At 42.3% G+C, this 27,742-nt stretch overlaps 1 protein-coding gene across 1 annotated transcript; it reads left to right on the top strand.

The window, feature by feature from the left end:
* The first annotated feature begins 11,712 nt into the window (after positions 1-11,712).
* lmo4b (LIM domain only 4b) lies at positions 11,713-21,885 on the top strand. Its single transcript, XM_061737541.1, has 5 exons — positions 11,713-12,186; positions 14,050-14,290; positions 18,272-18,368; positions 18,653-18,808; positions 20,929-21,885. Exons 2-5 carry the CDS (start codon positions 14,055-14,057, stop codon positions 20,935-20,937), a joined length of 498 nt encoding a protein of 165 aa, XP_061593525.1. The 5' UTR covers positions 11,713-12,186; positions 14,050-14,054; the 3' UTR covers positions 20,938-21,885.
* The last annotated feature ends 5,857 nt before the right edge of the window (positions 21,886-27,742 follow it).

The raw sequence follows: 27,742 nt of genomic DNA, 5'->3' as shown, positions 1-27,742 counted from the left end.
GTCAATAGTAAACATGGCGCCCAAGTGATACAGTGTCTCGAAAGTCTGGTTACATTTCAGTAAAAAAGACAGCAGGGCAACTTTCAATACTTGCCAAGTGGATATTTTGTCAGAGGGTTAGAGTTGCAGATTTGCAACATACAGTTTGGTTGGATTTGACTTGATTGCATTTGTCACCGTCTGACAGTTTTATTTTTGAGTATATCATATATTTCATACATCCTTTTAAAAAAGAGAATTTTAATTTCTATTGGAAAAATATTGGACATTCTTGTGGAATCGCCACAGAATAATTGATGTTGTATTGTGTTAATTTCTACAGAAGAATATTTAATTTATTATTATTCAAATGTTAGTAGTTTGTGTTTAGTTAGTGTTTAGTAAACCTCTAGCTGGTGTTGGTAAATCTCTAGGTAGTGTAAACTTTAGTGTGTCAGAGTCGCTCCTGTGGTTTCTTGTGCTGGCCCCCCCTTCTCCTCCCTTTTCTCTCTTTTGTCCATGTTGCAGCATCCTTTGCCGGACACCGGAACCTGCAGGTGGTCGTGGGTGGCTTGTAGCTTGCATTACGGAGCACAAGTCTTTCCCCGACCCTGCACCCCAACCTGGGACTTGCTGATTGGGCCGGAGCTTCGGGAGCTGCGTGCTGGCCTGCGGTCCCCACCCCTGGTCATCCCGTTGCTGGCCCCCCCTTCTCCTCCCTTTTCTCTCTTTTGTCCTGCAGGTGGTCGTGGGTGGCTTGTAGCTTGCATTACGGAGCACAAGTCTTTTCCTGACCCTGCACCCCAACCTGGGACTTGCTGATTGGGCCGGAGCTTCGGGAGCTGAATGCTGGCCTGCGGTCCCCACCCCCGGTCATCCCGTTGCTGCTTCCACCTGCCTGCTGTGCTGTTGCCGTCCCTGACCCACCAGTCTGGCCCTCGGCAGGAGGGTCCCCCCTGATGAGCCTGGTCCTGCTCAAGGTTTCTTCCCTCCTAAAGGGGAGTTTTTCCTTGCCACTGTTTGGCTTAAGGTTTTTCTCCCACTAGGGGAGTTTTTACCTGCCATTGTTTATGTAATAACTGCTCGGGGGTCATGTTCTGGGTATGGGTCTCTGTAAAGCGTCTAGAGACAACTCTGTTGTATTAGACGCTATATAAATAAAATTGAATTGAATTGAATTGAATTGAAATGTTATATTGGTGATGCTAATTGACCTTTTATCCTTTTGTTGTTCTTTTTTTCCAAATGAGAATCGATAAAAGATTCGACTAAGAACCGAATCGTTAAGCAGAATTGAAAATGGAACTGGACTCTAAAGATCTTATCAACTTCCATCCCTATACTTGTCAAGCATTAATACTATATATTTTATTAGAAAGCAATGCTTAAAAAAGGGAGCAAACAAAATGTTTAATGAATTAAAAGAATAAAATTAAAAAGTTAATTTAGAAAACTTGAGCTCTGGGCTCCAATTTCCCAGCTCCTGGAAGTCATCTTATTTCTTGAATGAGACACTCAGAGGTAAAATCAGAAAAAATAGGGTGAAAAAGGGTATTATCAAATAGTCTTGATGAAAACATGTTTTAAACCACAAGCTAGACAACGGGTAAATATTTGTGAGTAAGTGTTTTAATGAATCATGGTGAGCTTCATGTGCATTATGGGAAAGAAAAGGTTCAAGCAGGTAACCATGTCAACTGGGTGTCAGCTATCGACCACAGTGAGCTGCTGGCCTCCTAGTCCAACCCTATAACCCTATAACCCTAACCCTAACCCTATAACCCTAACCCTAACACTATAACCCTAACCCTAACACTAACCCTAACACTAACCCCATAACCCTAACCCTATAACCCTAACCCTATAACCCTAACCCTAACCCTATAACCCTAACCCTATAACCCTAACCCTAATCCTAACCCTAACACTAACCCTATAACCCTAACCGTATAACCTTAACCCTATAACCCTAACCCTATAACCCTAACCCTATAACCCTAACCCTATAACCCTAACCCTATAACCCTAACCCTATAACCCTAACCCTATAACCCTATAACCCTATAACCCTAACCCTATAACCCTAACCCTATAACCCTAACCCTATAACCCTAACCCTATAACCCTATAACCCTAACCCTATAACCCTAACCCTATAACCCTAACACTATAACCCTAACCCTAACACTATAACCCTAACCCTAACACTAACCATATAACCCTAACCCTTACACTAACCCTATAACCCTAACCCTATAACCCTAACACTAACCCTATAACCCTAACCCTATAACCCTAACACTATAACCCTAACCCTATAACCCTATAACCCTAACCCTATAACCCTAACCCTATAACCCTAACACTATAACCCTAACCCTATAACCCTATAACCCTATAACCCTATAACCCTATAACCCTAACCCTATAACCCTAACACTATAACCCTAACCCTATAACCCTAACACTATAACCCTAACCCTAACACTAACCCTATGTGGTACGGGCAACTGGACAGCTAACCATAAATGAACACAGGTGATAAAACTAACACATTTACAGACAGAGATGTTTTCAGCTAATCCTTCCCCTATTATATTTGTTTAATTAAGTATTTTCTGTTTAGACTGCGAGTAACAGCATGCTGCTTTGCTAGAGGCTATTATTCTTGGCAAATGTGTGACATATGATATTAAAAGAATCTTAACTGTAAGATGTTGTTTTCAGATATAATATTATTGTGGTAACTGGTATGCGATTGTGAAATGAATAATTTTAAGTGTAAACGTATCCATCACAACTGTCATATTTACACATAATTTTACAGCATTTTAAGGTTTCAGCCAATTTCCTGCTATTCTCAAAATTAAATCAAGCACATCTGGATTAATTGTCCTCTTGACTCTGCTCAAAGCAACATTGTTGAAAGTTTTTGTGAAAGTCTTACTGCAAAGAGACAATATTGCTTATAAACAAAGGTTTTGTTTGTTTATTTGTTTGTTTTTGGGAAAACTGAAATTGCTGCCTCCAGGGAAAGAAGACATCTCTTTCCAATGAATGCAAGATAACATCTTTCAAATAGTGTAAAAAAATGTTTCTTGGTTGTGATACATTCACATTTTTTTTTTTGCCTCGTTCTTAGTTTTCCACGGCCTCAACACTTGAAAGAGAGGCGTTCCTGCTCATTCTGTCATGTCGGAGACTCAGCGTCTCTGTGGGAAAAATGCCACTCATCTAAGATGTCTGCAGGTTGTCAGAGCAAAAGGCAGAAGAGTGAGGAAAAGGCAAATCCCAGGCCAGCCATGAAACAAACAAGAGAGGCATCTGTGAAAGGAAGCCATCGTCAGTCATCCTAAAGAAATTATCCCCTCCGCTGTGTGCCACTGATGAACAAGGACCTGCGTGCTCCGACCCCGGATTCCTGGTGATAAGACAAAGCCCTCTTTCACTATTGCCTTGTTTTCATCTAAGTCAAATTGAGCAGATATCACTGCATCTTTCACCTTCTTTCATTTGATATTTCTGTTGAATCGGTTAAGATGGAGCCTGACGACTTGATTCGGTTTTAGACTGAGAGAGAAATGCGCAAATTCTGAGCTTTAATGTAACAGTGCAGTATAAATAAACAGTGTCATCTCTTGCACTGCTTTGTATGGAATAACAGACTGGATGCACAGCATAGACCATGTTGCTGTTAATAAAGAATGGGGGAAGGGAGACAGGCATAAACACTTGGTAAAGTTGAATTAGAGCCAAATGAAATATGCTCCCAATTATAGCAATGGGTGTAAGGAGCTAACACACTGAATGTCCCTACAAGACGCAGAACCATAATGGATCCCACCTAATTTAACTTTGACTGATGAATTTCCTGCTCAACTTGTGTGGGACTGAATAATTATGAAATTCATCACGAGACATTGAGAGCCATTAAGGATTTGTGACATTTCATTAAAGCAAAGTTGTTAGGAGCAACACATGGTGTTGTGTTTGTGTTTGTTTGCGTGCACATGCAGAGTCTGGAGTAGTTTGTCAAGGCAATTATGCAACGATTAAAGCACTTAAAGGAAAAGCTGTTTTTTTTTTTATTTAATCTTCTCTACCTTTTAGTTTCGGACATAATTTTACTTCTCTTTCCCCCTCCATTAAAATGGTTTCTGGATCCGTTGTGCACGTTCATTACCGCCAAGGTCTTCTGGTGAGTTCGGATCCATCAAAAACATACAACTTAAATATCCAAATTAAAAGCACCCTGACAATTAATACTCATTAGTGTGGCCTCTGTGACTTACTGCTGACAAGAATCTCTTATGGCAGTTCCCATCTATGTTGGCACATGTCTCCTGAGGGATCTCGTGACATTCTTCCCTGGCGTATAATTTCAGCTCATTCAGACTGTGAGGTTTCAGAGCACAGACATTAACCTTGAGCTTCCTTTTCAGATTCTCAGTATGAGTGAGATTTGGGTTCTAAGACGGCTGCTAAGAGGACCTGGATTTTGTTGGGATGAATTTAGATGTATGGTTTGGGTCATTGTCTTGTTTGAAGATCCCGTGGTGACCTGAAACTAGACTAGCGGCAGGTTTCTTGACATTGTTTCTCAGAATATCGACATAATCTTCTCTTTTCATGATCGCATGCACCCAAACAAGGTTCCCTGTGCCTGAAGCAGCGAAACACCCCCACAACGTTAAATTCTTGCCACCATGTTTCATCGGGGAACTGTGTTTCTTTGAGCTGAAGGCCTCTCCTTTCCTTCGGCGAACAAAAGCAGTATCGACATCTACAGCTCATCGACACGTTTCAGATGTTCAGGGGCAAACCTCAGTCTGCCTTTGATTTGCTGCTGTGGGAGCGGTGAAGTTATTCTTGGACAGTGACCTCCAAAGACCCCAACAAAAGACTTCCACGGGAACACCAAGTCCAGAAAAAGCCAGTTCAGCAACAATCACACCTGCAGACATTCAGAGATTCGTCTAGACATCCCTCGCTGTTATTCTTTCCAAAGTTTTGGAAATCTTGCTCATTGAACCACATTCATGTTGTTTTTGAAAGGTTTTATATGTTCCAGTAATTAATCAAACATCTGTCCTAGGCACAATGAAGTGCTTGGAAGTGGCACTAGAGCCTCTTCCCCTTCAGATAAGCATTCACCAGTCTTCTGGCTCATTATATTCCTCTTTGGCATGATGAAATCCCTTTTGCAAGAGTTTAAGAGGAGTCTCTAGTGTTGACTGGGAAATAATTTAATAGACTGTTGATTAGTCAAACTAAATAAATCTTATATATTTATTTTATTCAAAACTAAAGCAAATCATGCTCATACAAGTAGGTCAGTTAATTAAATACAGTACATAATGTTACTAATTGGTCAGTATTTTGGGGCGATGTTTGATATTCAATTGTATGTATTTGTATGCAGTCCTCAGCCTGGTAACTTAGCAAAAGCTAAAAAACAAAACTTAACTCCATCCATATAAAACAAAATTAGACTTCCATCCTCTTTAAAGTGATAAAAGTGTGTAAAAGAAATATTGTTGGTGAAAAAATGGTCTCCTTTTTTAAACCAATCGCACCAAAAACTCTTAGCAGGTGGCCAAGAATCAGTGCAACAAAAAATATACGGCACGTCACCTTTGGTTTTGGCAAAGAAACATAATATCCATTCATCCATGTTTTCATACTTGTTTTATCCTTTGCAGGGTCACGGGGGTCTGCTGGAGCCTATCCCAGCTCATTACAGGCGAGAGGCAGGGGTTCACCCTGGACAGGTTGCCAGTCTATCACAGGGCCACAAACATACACACAACCAGACATACTCACACCTATAGGCAATTTAGAATCATCGATTAATATTAATTTAGACTGTGGGAGGGAAACCACACAAGCACGGGGAGAACATGCCAACCCCCGCTGGGCCAGGGAGTCGATCCAGGAATCTTCTTGCTGTGAGGCAACAGTGCTAACCACCAAGCCACCGTGCTGCCCAAACCGAATATGTTATGTTTAAAAGAACTTTAAACAAAATGTTTTTTAAATTGTCTTCAACATTGGACAGTCATGCAAGAACTGTTTATAAGAAAAAGCTTAATCCAAACAGTCAACATGTCACCTAGACCCATCCCAACAAGATTGTTCAAAGAGATTTACCCTTATTCAATATCTCCATTTTGGATATAATCAATCTACACTTACCAGCCACTTTATTAGGTACACCTTTCTAGTACCGGGTTGGACCATCTTTTGCCTTAATCCTTCATGGCGTAGATTCAACATGGTTCTGGAAACATTCCTCAGAGAGTTCGTCCATATTGACATGATAGCATTAAGGGTTAGGGTTAGGCATCTCCTCTGACCTCTGGCATCAACAAGGCATTTACCTCTACAAAACTCAGCTCACCAGATATTTTCTCTTTTTTGGACCGTTCTCTGTAAACCCTAGAGATAGTTGTGCGTGAAAATCCCAGTTGATCAGCAGTTTCTAAAATACCCAGTCATCTGGTACCAACAACCACGCCACGTTCAAGTCACTTAAATCACCTTTGTTCCCCATTCTGATTCACGGTTTGAACTGCAGTTGAACTACATCGTTTTGACCATGTCTACTTGCCTAAATACATTAAGTAGCTGCCATGTGATTGGTTGATCAGAAATTTGCATTTATGAGCAGTTGCACATGTGTACGTAATTAAAGGTAAGTAATTAAAGGGCTATTTGCCTTGGGCCTATAAGGTCACCAAAATTATACTTCTACTTAAAAAACATTGTTTTTATCCAGGAGTGCTAGCTAATGATATGCCTAATTCCAATTTCCCTCTCATTTCTAATGTTTAAAAAAACATTGCAAATCAACTAAGTGTCCATTTGCATAGAAATGATTTGTTGAGTCAGGATTCAGATGATGTTATACAACTAAAGCAGCACCGGTGACAGTTGCCAACAGTTTAAAGGCCTCAGACAGCGGACTTGTGTCTACGCTTGTCTAGATTTCGGTGTTGTTGAACACGTTGGTATTAAATGAACCACATTAACTTGGTTTAAGTCGTACATCTCTAAAACACATCAAAAGATGTTACTTGAAATTCTTCCATCTTTGTATCATTGTGTGAATTTGTATAATTGCAGAGAAACTGCTCAATCCATCCTTTTACTTAACTATTGGACTACTGCAATTCTTTATTCGTACGTATGATTTCCACAAATAACTCTAAATCATAGCCTCCCATAGTTGGCTTCCTGTTAAATCTGAGATAAGAGTTTGAAATTTTTCATATGTATAAAGCCCTTAACGGCCTAGCTCATTACCTTAAAGAACTCACAGTTCAATATTTACAGGCTACAGGCTAAGTTATGGTTGAATTGTACACAACATTTCTTCAGAACAGTCGAGGGTCTGCTATGGTGTTCCACAGGGTTCAGTGCTAGAGCCAATCTTGTTCAGTTTATACATGCAGCCCTTGGGAAGTGTAATCCAGAATCACCTTTTTCATTGCTATGCTGATGATACGCAGCTCTATGTGTCTATGAAGCCAGATGAAACAGAACCGTAAGCTAAACTTCAGGCATGTCTTAAGGACATCAAGGAATGGATGTGCCCAAATGTTTTGCTTCTAAATTCCGATAAAATCGAGGTTATTATTTTTGGTCCAAAGCATCTTAGGAAGGCATGGTGTTGTGATGGCTTCCGGTACAACTGTGAGAAGCCTTGGTGTTATTTTCGATCAGGATCTCCGTATCTCCATATACTGTATATCGCAAAGATTAGGAACATCCTCTCGCAGAGTGATGTGGAAAAACTAATTAATGCGTTTGTATCTTTTAGACTAGATTACTGTAATGTGTTATTAGAAGGATGTCCAAGTTATTCGCTGAATAGGCTCCAGCTGATCCAAAATGCAGCAGCACGAGTGCTGACAGGAATCAGCAGGAGAGACCACGTCTCTCCTGTGTTAGCCTCACTCCATTGGCTCCCTGTAAAACTCAGAATCCAAGTCAAAATGTTACTACTTGCATATAAAGCCCAAAACGGCTTAGCTCCGCGATATTTGCAAGACCTGATAGTGCCTTATGTTCCCGGCAGAGCTCTCCGTTCTCAGAATGCAGGTTTACTCGTAGTTCAGACCTAGAGTATACAAATTTAGATTTGGAAGACGGGTCTTCTGCTAACAGGCACCATTACTATGGAACCAACTTCCAATCTGGTCCTCCGACCACTTCAGTATCTGCTGTCTACATGTGCGCAGTAGTGCACCAGTAAGCCATAGTGTCTGTGTCTCTCCTCTCTCTGTTCTTCATTCTCTCTGTCTGTTCTCTCTCTTCCTGCTCTTTCCAGCTGGCCTCTGGCAGGAGGGTCCCCCCCTTATGATCCAGGTCCTGCTCAAGGTTTCTTCCCTCCTAAAGAGGAGTTTTTCCTTTTTCACTGTTTGGTTTAAGGTTTTTCTCCCACTAGGGGAGTTTTTACCTGCCATTGTTTATGTTATGTTTATGTCATAATTGCTCGGGGGTCATGTTCTGGGTCTCTGGAAAGCGTCTAGAGACAATTTGTGTTGTATTAGCTATATAAATTAAATTGAATTGAATTGAATTGAATTGAATCGAATCGAATCGAATCGAATCGAATCGAATCGAATTGAATTGAATTGAATTGAACTGAATTGAATTGAATTGAGTTGAAGTCAAGTGGGGGTCTTTCTGTGTGGAGTTTGCATGTTCTGCGTGTGCTTGCGTGGGTTCACTCCGGGTACTCCGGCTTTCTCCCACAGTCCACAAACATGCATAATAGGTTAATTAATTATATTAAATTGCCCGTAGGTGTGAGTGTGAGTTTGTCTGGTTGTCTGTATGTGGCCCTGCGATAGACTGGTGACCTGTCCAGGGTGTATCCTCCTGCCTCTCGCCTGAAAATGAGCTGGGATAGGCTCCAGCAGGCCCCCGTGACCCTGCAAAGGATAAAGCAGATATAGAAAATTGATGAATTGAATTGAATAACTGCCTCATCCCCACTTCCTCCATCTGTATAATGGTAATTCAACATTACCAAACAATTTGACTGTGTCTCTTCTTGTGCTGATCTGTGTAGCATCTAGTCTCTGGTGGGTGGCTATATCCTCCCGGGCCACTCCCTGGATAACTACAGACTTTCCTTCAGCTGAAAGGGAAAAAGCCCAGCATCTTTCAAGAAGAAGTGCTGCGCAACCGGACAGTGTTTTCTAACCATCAGGGGTGGAGGAGGTTATGATTGGGAAAAAGAATGTGTAAACAGTTGCATGTTTTGGATAATATACTTTTCCATAACTTCTTTGATATCACATAAATATGTCTTATCGAGTAAATCTTTGCAAAACAAACTCAATTCGCTGAAAAATGTCCGAATTCCTCCAGATCTCACCGAAGTGTGAAAATGGATCATAGTCTGGAACACAGATGAAGCGCACAGTTCAGGACTTGAACAGTGTGTCCCTCTGCACGTTTGTTGAACTGGGGTTAGGGTTACAATGAACCATTTATTTACAGCAGCTGTAGGTCACACCTGCCAGTCATGATGTAAAACATATTTGAAAGTATCAAATGACTAATCAAAGGCAGAAAACTGAACACTTGGACCATCCTCAATGTCAACACAAGCAACATTTGGGAGAATAAAAGGTGTACTTCCATTGGTTTTTGTTTGATTCATCATGGTTTGTATGTTTTAAAAATATATCTACATCATCTTGTGGCTCATGGAAAATTTCATCTTATGAGAATACTTCATGACCACATGTACGCAGATCTGACTAATAAAAGCTGATGAAATGTGGGCACGTGCAGCAGAGACGGGCCGGTACTCTTCTCCAAACACACACAAGGCCATGCGTCACTGCGGTAAACATTCCAGCGCTATCTGAGAATATGAACGTGAGGGCTGGTTATATTGACCTGTGTTTTGTTCATCGTGGGACGGCCTGTGGTGTGTGAACTTCCAGGCTGAGACCGGCCTCTCTGCGGCTCACTGCCACACCGGTTGAGACTGAATACCAATCTAAAGTTAACCACCACGTTTGAATATGGCTCTCTTTCTTGTTCCCACAGGAGAAGCAGCTTCATTATGAAAGACTGTTGTCTCCTTTTCATCTTAGTGAGATCACCCCTGTGGGGAGTTTCAACACTGAGATCCACATCTGAAGCTCTCTTGTCCCTGTTTAAACATTGAAATAGTATTCCACCATATTGTTGTGTGCCCTTTTTTTCATACAATGCAGCTGCTTGGAAACTGCCAGATTACTTAGACATCTCAGTGGAGATGATCAATTTCTGAGGGAACCCCCACCCACCATCTCACTGACCCCTCCGGCTCCTCCTCACTTCAACCAGCCATAATTATTTTGCAAAAGAACACACAGAGTAATTTCTCCTGCCCAGTTATGAAAAGCTCATTAAAAAAGGACTGGAACAAACAAAGCTTTTCCTGTGAGGCCTCTTTTCAAATTCATTTCATAATTTCACTCTGTTTTAATAATTTATATCAATTAATCATTCCTTGGTGGGGAAGATATTCTTTGCAATCTTCTGTAGTTTTTTTGTTCTAGCGAAGGGAAGCCTTGATGACGGTGTCAGGAGAATGTGACTCAAACCAAGGTGGAGTAGCTCAGGCTTTGCCAATGGGAAATCAGCCTGATGCAGCTCAATCTCCTCAGAGCTGCAAGAATAATTAAACAATTAAAGTGAAGAAAAAGACCATCTTCATACATCTGAAGCCAAGGGTATCTTGAAATAATGCTTTTTTTTTGTCATGTAAAACAACTAAACCTGGTGAATCTCAAGCAACTTTTCTCTGAAACAACTTTTCACCAATAACATCAGTCTTTGCTCAACTAAAGACTTCCTCTTTTTTTTAAATGTTGCATTTCTTTTTGTTAACGCTAACATGCAAATTAAAAAGAGAAAGGGCACCCCCTTCACATGATGTTAAAAAAACCATATAGGTTATTATAACTATTATTTTTCCAGCTCTTCTTCATTCGTCTCCATCTGTCACGCTTCACGTGACAGTAAAAGTAATGTAATACTGAAAGAATTAAAGGACCTCAGCCAAATCGAGGTCTTGCAGATTAGCTTTAATAGGTGTTGAAACCAATGACCTGAGGCTTAATGAGCTTGTAAACGACAGCCGGCCTTGCTGCGATTATTTTCAGTGACGGACGATGGCGCCACTACGCAGATGTAAAGCCCTGCTTATTTCCCAGCAGTTGCAGTTACACTCGGTAAAACTAAGGAGTTATTGTATGTCAACTAATTAAACCCTGACATGAGGTGAATGCGGTTTGCTGGATGTTGCCATGCAGCTTTAGTGTGAACAAAGACTAATCCTACAGGTGAGAATAAGAAGGGAGATTATTAATGTATTATACCCAGTATGGCCTTCCATTTACTACAAAAATGAAATTATCTATTTAATTTATTATAATTGCATTAATCATATAGGCAGTGACTGGTTGTTAAAATTAAAATTGGCTGTTGATATCGTCTCTGCGTCCCTTCATCCCTTCTTGAGCTGTTGTTTTCCATGTTTTCCCCCCCTGAACTGCGCTTTCCTGCTCCATCTCTCCAGCTCCGTCTCCCTGTGTGCGTGTCCGGCCGCGGCTCCTCGCCTCTGATTGGCTGGGCTTGTTATTCCTCCTAAATGAGCTCAACGCTGATTGGCTGCCGCGGCGCCTCCGTCACGCGGCCGAACAGGGTTTTTACTGGAGATTTCTTCCTGTCAGCGACACATGTAGAGCAAGCTGCTAACCGAACCACGAGAGCAGAGCAGAGCCGACACCGGGGGAGGCATCTACATCCTCTCTGTTTTGCTTCTTTTTTTCCTCCCACGTTCTCCCCCCCTCCTCTCTAACTAAAACCCTGCACTTTTACTCGCTTTTTTGGGGGGACACTACGGTCTGCGGAGAGCTGTAATTACTACTAATCTTGCAATGGACTCCGGTCGTCTCGGCGAACAGAATACGAGCAGCGCAGCGGCGTCGGTCGAGCCGGAACCCTCCAGTGGAAATACTATCTGATTCCCCCATTTGGTCGACGAGGCTCGTGGCCGCGGCGGCGAGTCCGAGCTCGGAGCCCGGAGGCTCTGCGCCTGCGCGGGCGCTTTACCTGCACTTTGGGGACTTTAGTCTCCTACCTGTTCAGCCGTCAGGCCGCCAACTTTCCCCACAGCCCTAAAACACACGCCAGGTGAGTAGCTCTGCCTGCTACAGCTAAAACCAGCTGGGAGGTTGTTTTTAACCACTGATTCGTCGGTCTGTTTGGTTTTCTGTGCGTTTTTTTGGGTTTGAAATCCTTGAAAGTGCTTGAATTTCAATGCTGTGTTTTCAAGGCCTGAAAAGTGCTTGAATTTTAGTCAAAGTGCTTGAAAGTGACTATCACAAAATTGGGATCAGACTGTATAGTTTAGTTATTACAAGGAATAATAAAATCAGTAAGATGAAACATGACTAGATGTTTACAGCACGATACAATGTACATAATTGTGATTAAAAAGCGGAAAAAATAATTATGAGTATATATGTTCCTGTGGTGCTTGAAGGTTTTGAAAATGACCCTTGAAAGTGCTTGAAAAGTGCTTGAATTTGACCTTGAAAAATGTGTAGGAACCCTGAATATCTACAGAAATATATATACTGATTATTTTTTCCGTTTTTTATCACAAATGTACATTGTATCGTGCTGTAAACATCTAGTTATGGATAATCTTACTGATTTTATTTCTCCTTGTAATAACTAAACTATACACTCTGATCCCAATTTTGTGAAAGACACAGAGTTATAATTTCAAGCACTTAAGACTAAAATTCAAGCACTTTTCAGGCCTTGAAACACAACATTGAAATTCAAGCACTTTCAAGGATGTGGACGGGGCTGCTTCATGATTTCCTCTCTCTCTTTAGTCCACGACTTGCTCTCTATGCACAAATTGCCTAGCCGTGTAATTACTTCAGTTAGTCCATTTAATTTAAAAGCCCCCCCTTCCCTTCCCTCCCCGTCCACAGCCCCTTCCTCTCCAGCCGCCCACCCCTTCCCACCCCTTCCCACCCCTTCCCCAACCCCGACGGAAACTTGACGATAGCCCGTCCTGTTGGAGTCACTTTCAGGTCGGCTTCTTGATTCATGTCCTCTAAGATTTAATCAGCACTGAGGTAGGCTGTGGTTTGTCCCTGAGAGCCATCGCTAATGGGCTTACTGAATGCTTTTCTCTGTGAGCCCCCCCTTCCCTCCCAACTCTAATTGGCCTACCTGCCTTTCAACAAAGATTTGGCATCGCTGCCGGACCAATTTGGTGGTGGTGGGGGGGGATACATCTGAAAACAGCCCACATCAGTTCAGTGGCTCCCATTCATTAGGGGATGATCGTTACAGGAGTTTTGGTGGTATTTTATAGCTGTGTTAAATATCACCTGATAGTTGGAGCATCACACCCAGCTCAGCAGCATCAGGTGTTGGGGAAACAGAACCAAGTTGCCAGGCTGACTCCCGTGTCAGCTGGATGCCACTTGCGTTTTAAACATGCACGTTTCATGGTGTTTGTAGCGACAGCCAGCACTCCCCCCTGCCCCATTCAGGCTGCGAAGAGCGGTCTGGTGAAGACCTGAGCTATTTAGAAATTCTCTGGACAGCTCGACAAAGCCCCGCGCTGCATAATTGTTTCTCCAGCCCCACGGTGTTATCAGTTAACAGACGTTCATCGTGAGAGGTCCGGCGAAACACCAGCGCAGAGGTGAGACGGAGATCAAGGGCAGATTAATTCCCTAAATGACTTGGAGCTGCCTTCTAACAGAACGAGCAGTGTTTCTGTAATGAGATGAGCTCATTCAGTTCAGCTGTGATGTGAAGTCTGCAGCCGCAAATGCAGTAATATGTTCGAAGAAGTTGGGGGCTTTAAATCTAGTAATTGATCAGCTATGACACGTGTTTTGTGTCAATCGATGAGGTTGGGCGATGGTCACAGGGTTTTGACCTGTGTTTGTACAGAACAACACCTACCTGGACCCCAGCCCTCCGGGTGAGACGAGCTCACATCCTCTCCGTTCTTCCTTTCAGAGACGATGGTGAACCCTGGAGGCAGCAGCCAGCCGCCAGCAGTGGGGACGGGCTCTCTGTCCTGGAAGCGGTGCGCAGGTTGCGGGGGCAAAATCGCAGACCGTTTCCTCCTGTACACCATGGACAGCTACTGGCACAGCCGGTGCCTCAAGTGCTCCTGCTGCCAGGCCCAGCTGGGCGAAATAGGCACGTCGTGCTACACCAAGAGCGGCATGATCCTTTGCAGAAACGACTACATCAGGTGAGAAGAGTGAGCTTGAAATGATAAATCCACGAGTCACACTTAATGTGGTTGAAGTGTCCGTTGCTCGAGCTGCCAAACAGCAACATGTTGAGGAAAAGAGCGAAGTCAAAAGTTCTGCAGATGAAAACGTTCTGATGGAGCTTCACGCTATGGGCAGTTTTCAGTTCTTCTTTTTTTTTTAAACTAAAGATCCGTTTTAATTAGCAAAGCGAGCATTTTAAACAATTGTAGATGGTGTAATAAATCACAAGAGTTTGTTGATGACACTCTGATAATGTGGAGTTTAATGCTGGGAGAGAAGTTGGAGTATGGAGTGCAACAACCATATTGATTTTAATGCAATTAATTAAGAAATTTGACTTAATCTTTATGAGTGATTGAGTGTATGTTTATGGATGACACAGCTTCAATTAAAATGTTTCTCTATATAAGTTAAAATACAAGTGAATCAATATTGTTTTGCATGGATGGTTTAAAAGCTGGAGCCATGCTCCAATCAAAACGCAATCCTGCCATCAAATCCACACAGATAATTCAGAATCTAAAGTGCGTCGGTGCACTCTTACTCCCACCTCATAAAACGCAGGGAGAAGTCAGTGGGGCACTTCATTCATAATGGTGCTATAACATAATTAAAATTGGAAAGGGATGAAATGTGCATACACCTTTCCACTTGTAATGAGAGCATGCTTGCTGGAAGAGCTAAAACGCATATTACGGAACCATGAGATCTCTATAGAGATTACAGCAGAAGTAGGGGGGAAAAACATCTGACACTGAGTCTACACAATTAAATGCTTTAATTATAGTCCCCCTCCATTTCCTTTAGTCCTGATGGGTTTTATCTAATGAGATCTGGTCCCTGGCTTGTATCCGCTACCAATGATGTGTCCGAAATGAATGAGAGCCACACTGCAAACAAAACATTTAATTAACCAAATTGGCTTTTGAGAGAGCAAGAGAGAAAGACAGATAGAGAAGAGGGATTATTGTGAAGGCCATTTGCCGCTGCCTCCCCCCCAAATCTTAAAGGGACAGGCTTCATTTTCTCGACATTCATTTTAAACTCTGATTCTTGAGTGAATCCAGCTGATGTGAAAGATGCTGGTGGGCTGGATGGAGGGGTGACGTGTGCCTGGCCTGGGACGCCACATCTCTCCCAGCGCTGTTATGAAGAGCTTTAACTTGAAGCCAAAGTTGCGTTTGCTGTGAGGCTCATGTTGTTTTAAGCCAGAGGTGATATTATTTCTGGGGGGCTGCTGGTAGAGGGAGAATTAATTTACTAGTGGCTGCCGGATTCAGAGAGAATGCTGCCTTCTTAATTGAATAAGCCGAGGTAATTAAATGGCATTTTTCCAATAGAATGTGTGAGGTAAATTTAATAGTTGGTTATTTAATATCACTCTGAAGTCTGTCCACTCAAGCAGAATGACAGCAGAAGAAAATGTGAACTATTAGGCCAAGGAAGGGAAGAAAAAAAAATCTGTATCTCCGAAATTTATTAAATTGCTTGCAATTTAGAGGAAACGTTTATCTTGATTTGTCATAACAGAATTAATTCAAGGCCTTTAATTCACTTGGGGCCAGATCTGTTACTCTGAATTAACCAAGTGTAATTTGGCTGATCCCCCCCCCCCCCCACCACATCCCCACCTTCCACTCCCACTCATACTCACACACCTCCCCATCCCCCCTCGCCCAAAACACATGCACGTACACGGCGCGGATCCAAGCCAACCCTCCCTCATCCTTGCAATCTCCCCACCCCGCCCCGGCCCCGGCCCCTCCACCCTTTCCTCTAATGCAGCTCTTGCCATTATGCAAAGCCCCGCTTCAGTATCAATATGGCCTAGTGCTTTTAAGATGCTTTGGCTGCTGATGTAGAGAGGCATTTTTAATGGACTGTGTTGCAGAAATCATTGTTGTGGGGGTAATTTTACCCTACTCAAAGGTCTCGCTGAATGAGGTCTGCATTTATCAGACAGCCCAGCAGCAAGCCATGCTATATTTCACCCCAGCAGTCAGTGCTGAAATGAATTTCAGTAGTCAGTAGCCTACGTAGACAACAGACAGGTCTGAATGTGTCTGAATCGGTTTCTCGTTATTTCCTTTTAATCAAATGGTGATCCACTTGGGGGAGACAACAGATACATCAAGATAAACCCATCACCCAGAAATGTTGTCAATAGCTTCTTCTTTTTTTTTTTTTTCCTTCCTCCATCAGTGAGAAGGGGAAACCAGATGTGTCACCCCAATTAAAAGGGTCCCTTGGCCTTAATTATACTGACCTGGGTTGTCGACTTCACCTCTGCGCTGTAGTTCACTGGCAGAAGAGGCCATTAGCGCCCAAGTTCAAACCGTTACAGCAACTTAATTGAGCACCTACAGGGATTGGCTTCTTAAATCAAAAGACTATCAAGAACCATTCCTGGGAAATATAATTAACCTGCTACGTCTTCCACCCTGCGCAACAACATATAAAAAAAAAACGCTCTGGTGGAAATGTGCCGTTGCCTTTTTTTTTTTTTTTTTTTTTTTTTCAGCAACTTTGAAAAAGCTTCTGCACAGGAAACTCTTTCAGGGACAAATTGAACACGAGGAGTCTGTTTTCAGTGTGAGCAGGCGCTGTACTTTTCCCACGAGTTTACTGTGATATGCAGAAAACCGTCTCATAGGGGAGGTGCAGGCCTGCTCCTCCACACACATCACACACATCTTAAAGTAAGGTATATATGTTAATTTCCACTATCATGTTTGTCCCAGTGAGAGCGGAGAATTGGCAAGTGTAGTGACGACAGTCTCCAGTTAATTAGTTTCTGAAATTGAGTTTTGATGGAGCTTTTCCAAATGATGCCAAGACAAAATTTGCTCCTGCCGCGGTTGTCTTGCTGAAAGGCGTTTCTCGCAGAGCTCCCGCTTGTTTGTCTGTGCACCTCACGACTGCTCGGGGTACGATAGGAATAGCAGAGGCGTCTGCTCTCAGGCCTTCGTTAAACACTGTCATGAAACTGTTCCCAAGAACGTCTGAGCTGAAATAGATGTTGTTTTTGTTTTTTAATATTGTTTAAGCTGAGCAACTTTATCTGTTACTCTCTACGGTCGAGCGTGGTTCACACAAACATGCTCATACACACACAAACACACACACACCAATGTCAACCACTCCCCCCTATCCTTTTCTCTTTCCATCCCTCTCCCTCCGCTCCTCTCCGGAGCATGTCAGATGCCGTGGTCTTATTTGATTGCTTAGGAAAAGTGCAGTGATAGAGCAAACACCCAGTGAGATATGATGACAAATGGGTCCAGATCCCAGTAAATTACTTTCTGCTCAAATCGAAATTTCATTCAGTTTGCTGCTCACCGAGATGAAGTAATCTTAAATTGTGGACTCAGAAGGAAGATAGAAGGGAAGCTGGAGCAAGCATTTCATTATCAAGAGGCAGAGGGGGGAGAGAGAGAAGGTTGGGGACGAAAGAGATGAGCAGAAGCAAATCTAAAGTGTTGACACCATGATTGAAAAGGTTAACCCATGCACATTATATATCAACCAGAGTAGCTACAGGGTTTCTAATGGAAACACGGCACTGACAGAGCATTCACAGGAGTCCTAATGGCAAAAGCACTATGTCTCTGCCTGGATGTACAATCAAATCCTCTTAGGTCCTGATTGCTTATGTTCCAGGTTATTATTAGGTTGCAAAAAAAGTGCAGCAAAAGTAATATCCAGTCTCGGTGCGAAATGCTTTCAGGGAGCAGTGCAGCAAAGGGTTCATTTTTCCTCTTGATACTGTGATGATTTTCTGTTTTTCCTCCTGCATGTTTTCACTTCCAGAGAAATAGAAAATGGAGAACTTGGCACACGCTAGCGCTTTCATTCATTCGCCCAGACACTCGGCAGACAGTTTGTTACACGTAGCTGAATCTATGTAGATGAACACGGCGGCCCCATCGTAACCCGCTCTCCTCTTGTTTTCTCAGATTATTCGGGAACAGCGGGGCTTGCAGCGCTTGTGGTCAGTCCATTCCCGCCAGCGAGCTGGTGATGAGGGCGCAGGGCAACGTGTACCATCTCAAGGTAAAACCCAAACATCTTAACACTGTCTTCAAACTGGGATTATTCATTTTAAAGATGCAAGTTGTCCCAGATAGAGGCCTTGGGGGGAGGAGGAGGGGGGTTATTTATCAAATTATAATGTCATGTTTGGACCAAGGACATTTGCTGACATCACATCAGTAAATGCTGTTGTTTTAATTGAGCTAATATTGGCCCACCTTTCATCCAAAGTGGTTTCCATTTGAATGTTTGCTTCTGCGTCCTTGGTTGTAATCCGTTTTTTTTTTTTTTTCCCCCCCTCAAAGTGTTTTACATGTTCCACCTGCCGGAACCGGCTCGTCCCGGGGGACCGGTTCCACTACATCAACGGCAGCCTCTTCTGCGAGCATGACAGACCCACAGCACTCATCAATGGCCATTTAAGTTCTCTGCAGACGAACCCACTACTGCCTGACCAGAAGGTAAGAGCCCCGCGACGGCGGCGCGCGCGCGCGCCACCCTTTCCTTTGGCAGAATCGAGCCATCATTCAGTCGAAGACGTTCGTGAGAACAGAAACGCAGCTTTAATTTTTGCAGCCACTTTTCTCACTCGGCTGTCTGTTCGGCTTCGCTGGGAAGCCTCTAACAGAGCAGAGATTTATTTTATTTTGAGACAGCCAATGGATTTTTCCATCATTCTTATCGGAGGACATTAAGAATCTGTATTAACCATCCACATTACAGATGTGAGAGTGATGGTTTCCCTACTGCTGTGCTCACACACACACACACACACGGATATTTACCTCATTGTGAATTTATTTTGCCGTGCTGCAGCAGACTTCCCCTTTTGTGCGGAAAAACGACATGTGTTGCCATCAATCCGGAGTGATTAAAGCAGAATCTGACGACCCTTTCAACAGCACTGCAGTCATGTTGACTAAGTTATTACGCCGAGGCCAGAAATCTGTATCCAGGGGGCCTCGAAGGATTGAACGCAGTCTGAGAGCCGGAGCAGCTAGTATGTCATAAGACCTGTCATCACGGCTTCCCCTGATTTGATCTTGATGCCTCTCGTGAAAGCAAAACAAAGGGCCTAATCATATACGAAGGATAACTTCATTCTTCAGGATGGCTTCATTCTGCCCGCCCGAGATCAAATCATTTCTGCCCCGCAACAAGCCGCTTTATTGATGATTATTGATATTGTCTGCACACACAGTATGCTGAAAGATATGGGAGGTGTTTGGAGAGTGTCACAGAGAGACAGAAAGAGAAATGATATTGTTGTGAGCATGTATTTCACCTTGAGTGGTCTCTTTGAGTGGGGGAGAGGTGGAACTCCATTAAGCCCCCACCCTCTCTGCATCATGGGCCTTTTAAGGGCTTGTCACTTTCACAGATCAGCTCCCCGAGCTCTTAGAGCTCCTCATATTCAAATTGAAAGCTGTTGTATTATCTAGTTTAATTTTAAATGTCTGTTTAAGACCTTACTTGTACACCAAGTGTCTTTTGTAGCATGCTGGCATAGTAAATACGAAGCCTCATTGTTTATTTATGCACTAACATCAATTGTAGTGAAAATCGCTGAATTATTGATGCTAAAATGCAATCTGAATATTGGCGCTGGTGCTTTAATTATAGCAGAGACGGAATTGTTAAATAAACACAGGCAAGTTGCGAAGTGGAAATTGCGGTCCGGATGCTTTGGGTTAGCTCTGCGTGTGAAACAAGCAGGATCTTCCCGCCGCTCAAACATCTTTCTTTTTATTTTTGCATTTTTATTTCTTGCTCAAACAGACATTTGGCTGGCTCCGGCCGGCGCCGGCTTGCAAGCGGGATGCCAGCCCCTCCGGATCAATATACACCTAATGATCGCAGACATGCCGGCTGGTTTAGCAGAGGAGAAAATGAAGCAGTCAGAGTTATCTACAGACCGTTGTTTTGATCATCTGCGATTTTTGCTGCGACATAATTGGTGTTGTTCACGATCATGGCATAGGACATTTGGTGCTCATTTATTAAGCTTTCTTCCCAGCTTCTGCCTAATCTCTTTGTTCAGAACAGACAAATTACCTCTCTCATACAGAGCCGCTCTGACCCAGGGGAGGAAGACCCTCCCAGCGTCAGTCACTTTAATTAGCCCCCAAGTAGGAGTTTGCAATTACTAATAGACCGAAGCCCTCCTAGTGATTTGAGGGATGAAGGGAAAAGTAAATCACCCTTCGAATTGTACAGAAAAAAAAACAAGAAAGATGAAGAAGTTTAGCTCTGGTGGAACCCATACAGATAATTGTATTGCCTCCCCTGCATTTATGTTTCAGCGGCCTCAGCCCCTCCTGCAGTGATGCTGCAGCACGCTTCTAATTATACCAAAGAGGATCGTCTCATGAAGGCACTTTTAAGTTAATGCAAAGTAAATGGGACACCAGATGGCTTTGAAAGCCTAGCTGATCAATAAATTAAGCTGCTGAAGCTAGTGGAAAATGTATTAATCAGGTGGAGAAACATTTGGCACATTATGAAACTGATGCTTTTTAATGATGGCCTGGTACCTGCTCTTACTTACTTTATTTTTTCTTTTTTGTCGTTGACTGTTCAGGTGTGTTAGGTGGGAGCCATGCGGGAAGCAGGATGTGTGCCTTCATTTTAGCCCTCATTGTCACCCGAGACAGCGTGGATCATCAGCACTCCAGCCTTTTTTAGCTGTGCTCCCCCAGCCCATTTTTCCCTCCAAGGAAATCCTCCGCCCTTCTTCCCAGTAAACCTGACATTTTTATTTCTGCGACGCATACCTGACGCTCAAGCCTTCAGACCTTTGGCTTTTTTCCCTAAACATGGGTGGATATTTGCACTTACCACACCTGAGACAGGACACTTGGGACTCAGTTATATTTGGAGCAACATAAAAATAAAAAGAAGACTTACAAGAACCTGAAGGGACTTTTCAGCAAGATAAAAATGAATCAACTGGCTGAGAGGATATTGGGACTGAAGCAAGGAGAAAAAAAAAAAGACTTATAAGGTTTAAGATTTGCAGACTTTTCAATTCTGCACATTTGTTTAAAGACATTTTTGGGGGGAAAGCAGGACCTTTAATTTTTCCTCTCTTCCTTTCTATCCTCGTTTCCCAGGAACATGGTGTTTCCACTTTCTATATTTTAAGTGTTGTTAAAGGGGAATGTGTTTTTTTTTTTTTTTTTTCCCCTTCCTTTAGGTGATGGGGTTTTAAAATATCTGTGACATTTAGTGGAAAACAAATCATGAACACTGTTGCTGTATTTGTAAAACTACCATGTATGTACAGTATGCATGTAAATGTCGTCGTTCAGGCGTGGTTACAGTACATGTGACCCCTCTGCACCCAGCTCCTCCCTTCCACCCGTGGCAACTTAAAGAAATTTGCTCATAGTCAGTAAACTAGAGATCATTCCCAACATATAAATGCTGAATGAGAGAGAAGTTTATTTGTGATATTTTCCGAGACATTTGCTCCAGTATGGTGTATTTAAATAATAAAAATATTGAAGATTTAAAGATCATTGATGTATTGTAAGTGTGAAATCTGTTCTCCAAGCTGCTATTGTTTACCTTGTGGCCAGAAGGCCGATGTCAGTCAGCGACTTCTCAGGACCCTGCAAGGCCCCCGTAACCACTCCCCGCCTCGCAATCATCAAGGTGCACGATCTAGCATCTAACTGAAAATTGATAAATATGCGTCCTCTCCTTCTATTCAGATGACCGTTTGCTATTCACTCTAATACCAAACAGAAATAGAGGAAAATGTCCCTTTGAAGATTCAATTACCGCAGAGAGGGAGAGAGGTGTCTCTTTGGCGGGCACAAATTGAATGGGCTATTTGCAGAACAAATTGGTGTTTGAAGTCCTTGCAAGACCTAATAGGTCTGAAGGAGGGACCCGGTAATAGCTGATGCACTTATCTGCGCCGTGTGTAGCCCCCGGTGAGCTCGCCGCTGCCACTCAAACAATGCTGCTGCTGTAAAGGAGCAGACTTTGATGCAGAAATCAGCTCAAGGAGGAGAGGAAATGGGCCTAAAGAGTAAACAGTAGCTTTTGTTTTCAATTGGAATTCCATGCAGAGTGGATCCGTCCTTGTCCTCGCAGATACAGCGCTAAACAAATGCGATTCATAAACGTTGGAGCGTGAAGGCATCACTTTCAGTGTTTGAGTTGGCTCAATCGCGTGGCTTTTAACGGAAAAGTAAGGTTTTCCTGCGTTTGCATTCATACTTGCCGTTCCATTAAATCATACACTATAAGGAAACTGTTGAGGACCCAAGTTGTGGATCATGTTAATTGAACCTGTTTTTGAGGGAAAAGCATGCAGGGACTCCAAAGAAAAACCTGCTCCATAGAGTGAGGTTGCAGAAAATGAGATGAAACAAACTGAATATTTCTTCAAGGTTGAAATCATTGACTGATGGTCTCAGTATATTTAATGGAAACTAGAAAAATAATGGCTTAGTAGATACTATGACACTTACTTTTCCAAAAAGTAAACAGGTTTGAGCAAAAAGACGAGACACATCATGTGTCTCTGAATATATATATATATATATATATATATATATATATATATATATATATATATATATATATATATATATATATATATATATATACTGAGCCAGGAATTAGACTGTTTAAAAATCGATATTCTTTACAATAAACCCGGTAGCAGCAGTGATCTGGTACTGTTGAGTGTGACATGCTAAAGTTTCACGTGAAGGGTATGAGTAAGAAACCTTACACTTACTGACTTGCTGCAGCTTGGGTTTATTGTTTAGCTGCGGTCAGTGCGTGCACTAGAGATTGGGCGTTATCTACTTTGACTTCTTTATTTCGGTTTTGAACTCCAGCGACTGAAAGAAGGCATGCAGCATTTTGACCTGCTCCAAATAAACCAGTGTAAAGGCACGACCTCCGATTATGCTTTTAGATGATAAAAAGATAAAAGACTTTTAACTGATGTGAAAGATCCATTTGGCAGGACGTTCCATGAACCACTTAAAATTGGAATTTTGAAGGGAATTTCTATGTAAACGCCATTAAAACATTGCCTGCATTAATACTTGGATGACTGCAAAACTGATTCTAAACCATCATCCTCATTCAGCTTAGCTTCTGCATTTAATTTAAGTGACACGGATGAGGCCTGGTGTGTCAGGTACGGTATCTACGGATGCAGAACGCACATCCTGCACTCACCTGCGGATAAAATGACCCGGGCCTCAGAGGGCCCTCGGTGTAAGATTCATAAAGACCTTTCTGATGTCTGGTTTCATTTAGCTTCAGAGTTGACCTCAGTAATCCATATCTGAACAAGACTATTTTGTACACCACTAACAGCCTTTTCCATTATGAAATCCGCTTGGTTGTATTAAGCTGTTTACTCTCTCATGCACGCACAGACACACAGACACACACGTACACGCACACATCTTCACATGCATAAACACATAAATATACACATTCTGTATACATGTGTACACGTCGTGTCAACTTACACCTAACTGAATCACGTTGGCCGGGTTGAGAACGGGGTAAAATAAATAAATACATGAAAAAAAATGAAAAGATTTACAAATAATCCATATGTGAGAATTTGGTTTGATGGGGCACAGCAGAGTGTGGGCTAATGGACCTCACTCATAACTATGTAGCACACGTAAATGGCACATCTGCCTCAGGGAAATCACTGCAACTCCAACTTCTTTGTGTCCTCGCTGGGAACTGTGCTGATGCTCCACAACTGGATTACCTTCATTCTGCGGCTGCAGATTTCTGATTAGCATTTATCTCATAATGAATGGGAGGCTTTTATGACACAAAATGTCCTTTTGTTTATGCATATTTGCTCTAAACATTACACCTAAACCCAGCAATCTGGTTTAAATCATTTTAATACTTTAAACGGATTTATGCATGGGACAGTGTGAAGATGTGTGCTCTTCACCTGTGTCTGCACATGTTTGAAATGAGCCAAAAGTTACGGAAAATCAAGTACCTTAAATATGTGGATCATTACTGCGGTCAACTTAAAAAAGATGGACCCACAGTGGAACGGCCGTCTGGTTCTGCAGATGGTGCTGTTGTGTTAAGTCCCTACCTTTAGCACTGGAAATATCAGAGATCTGTCATCCTGGAGGACTTCAGGGAAAAAAAGAAAATACTGAAAGATCATTTTGGCACTTTTATAAAGATGAGGCATGAAAAAAGATGAAAGAAAATGGTTGGGAATTTACAAAATCTTTGATAAAATTGTAAAACACTTAGATGAGGTGGAAACGTTTTCTCATTCAAGCGTGAAGTATGTGAGTTCAACCTTTACTCACTTCCCCAACATTCATACCTGAAACACTATTTCCACCTTGCTTCTCTATATTTCCTTTGAAGTTGATCGAGTGGTCTCTCTGTTATGCACTCTTCTGTAATGATTTAATTATACCCAATGAGAGCTGGTTTAGATAAACAGTTGGCAGAACCAGTTGTTTACATAAATCAGATCCAAACATTTGCACATGGTAATTAATGAAGAAAGAAATATCCATCCATTCATTCAAAAGTGAGCAACAATATCCAAACTTCACTATAGTACAGTACAGTAAGAAACGGCAGCTTAATCATTAGGTGCCATCTATCTATTTAAAGGAAAGCATATATGTGGAAAAGGTCAAAAAGTGCAGACTAAGTATTAAGCATACTAATGTGTTCTCAAAAGAGTCTTCAGCAGATGTCAAGGACCCCCCTGCTCTGTAGTCGCTTGTTCCACCTTTATGGAACCAGAAATTAAAACAGGGACTAGAAAATTAAAGACTAACAGATACCCATCGTTAAAAAAGCTATTCATCTTCAGACGTTCAGGTCGTTGGTAGTTTCAAGACTTAACTAAAGTTGTGTCTCATATGGTAAGTACTGGACTGCAAGCTCATCAAGAAACATATTCTTGAGTGAGTTCATTTAAAGTCAGCCAGCTAGGGATATGTGGTACTTCAACCTTTTGTATTCTGTTTTTTGCCAGCGTGGGCTGCAGCTCTTCCTGCAATATGGCTTCCGGTCATAAAATTATGCATCTCATTTTTGTGTAAATTTTGTCCAAATTATAAATTAAAAGGATTTCATTTGTTACAGAGAATTATTCACCCATGCAAAACATGTTTTCTTTCTTGTTTGCATCCCAGCCTGCTAGTAATGACAAGAACAGAGGTTCTAATAGTTTTTTTGCTAGCAGTCACACATATGAAGACATACTGTTGTTTACACAGAACTAAGTTAAGGCTATTTTGATAGGTATTTCCATCAATAATCAAGGTAAGTATGTTATTTAGATACACTTAACTATGTGTTCTGGTAACCACTCTGGCAGTGCTCTGGTTGGTGCAGTTGCCCCACCCTCAGGTCCCTGGTTCAATTCCTAGCTGTGGAAGGTTTTCTATGTGCTTATGTGGGCATCCAGGGGCATCCAGTGTAAATATTTGTCTAAACCTGTGTGTGGGCGATGAAGCTCTGCTGTGGATGAACCCTCTCGGAAGGCATACCTGTATAGCTGAAATGGGATTGGGCTACTTACTTTATCGGCCCTGGTTATTTTTTTTTTTTTACAAAAATTGTATTTATCGCCCAGTGAAGTGTTTGAAAACGTTTATGTTTACAACCTGGGTCCCACAGGGCATGGAACTGCTGTAGTCCAGTTTGCAGTGTTTTTTTTGGACATTGTTGTCTGTCCTCAGGTCTCACCAGGAGCATTTCAAATGCAGAGTGCTTGCCACCTTGGCTAGATTACAAGTTTACCTAACACCTTTGAGATCATGTGAAAATTGCACAGAAGCGTGCTCCTTTAAAGATGTATATCTCCCCATGCCATTATCTTTCTGCAATTTACATCTGAAAAAAATGAGTGGTGTCAAAATGTTTATTCATTTTTTACTTCTAATCTGAAACTTACCTTGTAGGCAGTTTAGTTCTCCTCTAAAACCTTCTGAGTTGTACTAGCATCAACGGATTAATGTAATGTGGGAGAATAAGAATGCTTCTGGAACATTTCTAAACCGTGAGACCACGGTCTGCCGTGAGACCACGGTCTGCTGTGAGACCATTTTTATTTACTAGAATGGTCACTATTTACAGTGGCTTGTGTGGCGCTCCTGTTTCATGACAGTTCCACACCTTGTGGGACTTGAGCTAAGTAGACTGGCGAGCCGTCCCACAAGGGTCCAGAACTATTGTAAAACAGCAGTCAGTGAGTGGTCTCACCAGTCATGGTGGAGCAGTTAATAAGTGTCAATTAAGTGTAATATGAAAGGACAGATTATTTGTAACTGGCTATAGCTTGAGAGTAGCTTGTACTAGCCTAGTGTCAGTTCAATGCTGTGGTTATTTCTGATTTTGCCACCAAAACAACATTTAAAACATTGCTCCCAATGGAAATATTCACTGGCTACTGATTACTTATACCCCCCTGGCCTTACGTTGTGGTTTCCCTGTGCCTTCAGGTCAGGGCAAGTTGTAGTTGTTTGTGTTTATGCACTATCAGCCTGGAATACCTGGGGACTCCAGGTTGGGGAATGCTCATAAAGGGGTTCAATTGTTCTACTGTGGATCTTCAATTCTCACCTGAGTACCAACAGTGTTACCTGGAGGGGCGTAAATTGGGAACGTGCTCCCTGAACTGAACCCAGTGTTGCTCTACTCTTGGACTTCTGTACTAGTCAAGATTTGTCTATAAAGAACACCATGTTCAAACATATAGGGTGTCCATACGTGCACATGCCAGAACACCTTGGGTTGTAGTTCATTTTTAATGTTTGTATCATTGGACTTGAAACCATATATGCAAGACACTTGGGTTTGGAGGAAACCTGGCATGCCCAAATGTATAGTGAGGGTTTCCTAGGAACATCTGGCATAAGAACTTGTGAGAAAACATATTTTAATCCTGCCTCTGGTTGAGTTTAAACCACATTTCGAGGGAGGTGGACAACATTGAGTCTGAATGGGCAATGTTTTGTGCCTCCACTGTTGAGGCGGCTAACTGGACCTGTAGTCGCAAGGTTGTCTTGAGAGTAATCACTGCATCTAGCAGTGGACAACCCAAGTGAGGGAGGCCATAAAGCTGAAAAAGGTTATCCTGTCAGACCCTGTAGGCAACTGATGGGTAATGGCAAAGCAAATGAATACCAGCCTCTGGGGTTGCTGACGCAAACATTCCGTTGTGGGAGGAGTTTTGAAGAGGACACGGAGAGGGACTTGTGATTGGCACCAAGAACATTTTCGCAAACTGTAAGGCAGCTAAGGCTGTGAAAGCAGTGCTTCACCAACACTGTGTATAGTAGGTTTGGGGTGCTGCTGACCTTGAATGAAGATGTCATGAGGATCTTTTCAGTCCCGCCAACATT

Source organism: Cololabis saira, chromosome 13 (genome assembly GCF_033807715.1).
Source record: "Cololabis saira isolate AMF1-May2022 chromosome 13, fColSai1.1, whole genome shotgun sequence".
In the NCBI taxonomy this organism is placed as follows: Eukaryota; Metazoa; Chordata; class Actinopteri; order Beloniformes; family Belonidae; genus Cololabis; species Cololabis saira.
The sequence above is the reverse complement of the archived record's forward strand: the minus strand, read 5'-3'. Positions and strand labels throughout refer to the sequence as shown.

Excerpts from the sequence above, each read along its gene's own strand:
- lmo4b (XM_061737541.1), top strand. The coding sequence starts at position 14,055 with ATGGTGAACCCTGGAGGCAGCAGCCAGCCGCCAGCAGTGGGGACGGGC. Across the intron at positions 14,291-18,271 it reads TGCAGAAACGACTACATCAG|ATTATTCGGGAACAGCGGGG; the intron begins GTGAGAAGAGTG and ends TTGTTTTCTCAG. Across the intron at positions 18,369-18,652 it reads GCAACGTGTACCATCTCAAG|TGTTTTACATGTTCCACCTG; the intron begins GTAAAACCCAAA and ends CCCCCCTCAAAG.